Source organism: Haplochromis burtoni, unplaced genomic scaffold (assembly GCF_018398535.1).
Source record: "Haplochromis burtoni strain Fernald_Lab_line unplaced genomic scaffold, NCSU_Asbu1 Contig_70, whole genome shotgun sequence".
NCBI lineage: Eukaryota > Metazoa > Chordata > Actinopteri > Cichliformes > Cichlidae > Haplochromis > Haplochromis burtoni.
Genome location: NW_024582431.1, coordinates 832,759 through 834,222, shown reverse-complemented (window position 1 = coordinate 834,222; position 1,464 = coordinate 832,759). Strand labels below are relative to the sequence as shown.

General features: G+C 41.7%; 1 protein-coding gene across 1 annotated transcript in view; it reads right to left on the bottom strand.

The window, feature by feature from the left end:
• Window positions 1-1,458, bottom strand: part of LOC102289684 — a 3,601-nt gene extending 2,143 nt beyond the window's left edge. The window contains exons 1-2 of the mRNA XM_042221589.1: window positions 400-1,458; window positions 1-42 (exon numbers count right to left, since the gene is read on the bottom strand). The exon at window positions 1-42 is cut by the window's left edge and continues 1 nt beyond it. Coding sequence (XP_042077523.1) covers window positions 1-42; window positions 400-904 — 547 coding nt within the window. The 5' untranslated portion in view covers window positions 905-1,458. The remainder of the gene's footprint in view (window positions 43-399) is intronic.
• Between the last annotated feature and the right edge of the window lie 6 nt (window positions 1,459-1,464).

Sequence of the window (1,464 nt, the reverse complement as noted above, 5' to 3'; positions counted from 1 at the left end):
GTGGCGTTTCGGTTGAGGACGCTGCTTGAGACATGGAGTTGACTGAAGGCATAAAAAGTGCAGAAACCCACAGGAAGACACATTTATATTAAATGATGCATGTGAACAAAAGCCTGGGTTGAACAGGAATCCTTTTTAAAGCATAATTTGGCCTTCTTGGAGAGAGCTAGACAAAAAGCTCAATACCACACTCATGTCTGGACTGTGGCATAAAGATTCAAGGGACAGTCTTAAGGTGGAAATGATCTATCATGACTGCTTATTTCAATAGGTACTGTATGTTTTCTTGCAGAGAACCATTACATGGAGTTTATAAACCTCAATAATAAAGCAAGTTAGTATACTTCCCAAAATGACTACTCCACAAGTTTTACTCCTCTCTTAGTCCTGGTCTTTCACCTGTGACTTGGACCAGCTCAGCTGCACTCTCCACCCAGGGCCCAGAGTCATCGTAGCTGTCCCTGGCCCTGCAGCGGTAATACCCAGACTCCTCAGGGCTGAGCTTAGTGAGGATGAGGGATCGTCTTCGGTCAGCGAAGGCAATGTGAGGCAGGATGGGATGAGTGTGGGAATCCGGATGAGACTCAGAGGGAAGGACAGAGTCATTGAAGAGCCAGGAGATGTAAGGAAAAGTTCCTCTGCTGACGTGACAGCTCAGCCTTACTGTAGTCAGTTTGGAATCAGCTGTGTACAGATATTCCACCTCCACTTTCACATTTCCTCCAACTGGAACTTGACAGACAAAGAAGAAGGAAGAGAGGGTCACAAATCTCACATAAAATATAGACTTCATGTAAAACATATCAATACAGAGGTGTCTTAAACATGCAGTCTTTCTAATGGCCAGCAGGGGGCGTTTCGTCTGGTTGCAAAAACAAGTCAAGAAAAACGACGCTTTCCTCATGAATTTGTGCTCTTAGGTTTGAGTCTACTTGTCTTGGTCCTGTGTCTGTCCTTACTTAAGAGTTTTCCTCTTTGTGATTTTCTCTATTCTTGTAATTCTAGTTTCGTTTTTTTTATTATGTGTTTGAGCTTTTTAATTTTTTCATAGGTTGAGTTTTCAGTTTGTTCCCATGTCTTGTTGTTAATTCTTGGTCTGTGGGAGCCGTGTTTATGTTTTAGTTACTTCCTGTTTTATTTTGGCAGCGTCTGTGTGTTTAGTATTTAGTTTTACTTCTCTGTCTCTTCCAGGTGTCTCTCACCTCTTTGTGGATGTAGTCGCTGCCTCCCTTTGTCGGCCTGTTCAGTTCAGTTCTCCCTGCTGATTATGCTTTATGACTTTTTCAGACATTTGGATTCATTAGTTGATTCTCTGTTGTGGATTTTCATAAACCTCAACTAAATAACGGTCAGTCTTTTGTTTTGGATCCTTTTCTGCATCAACACTTACTGAACGCAACTTCAATTCAGTTCAGTTTTATTTAAATAGTGACAAATCACGATGGAAATCCTAGATAATCCCCC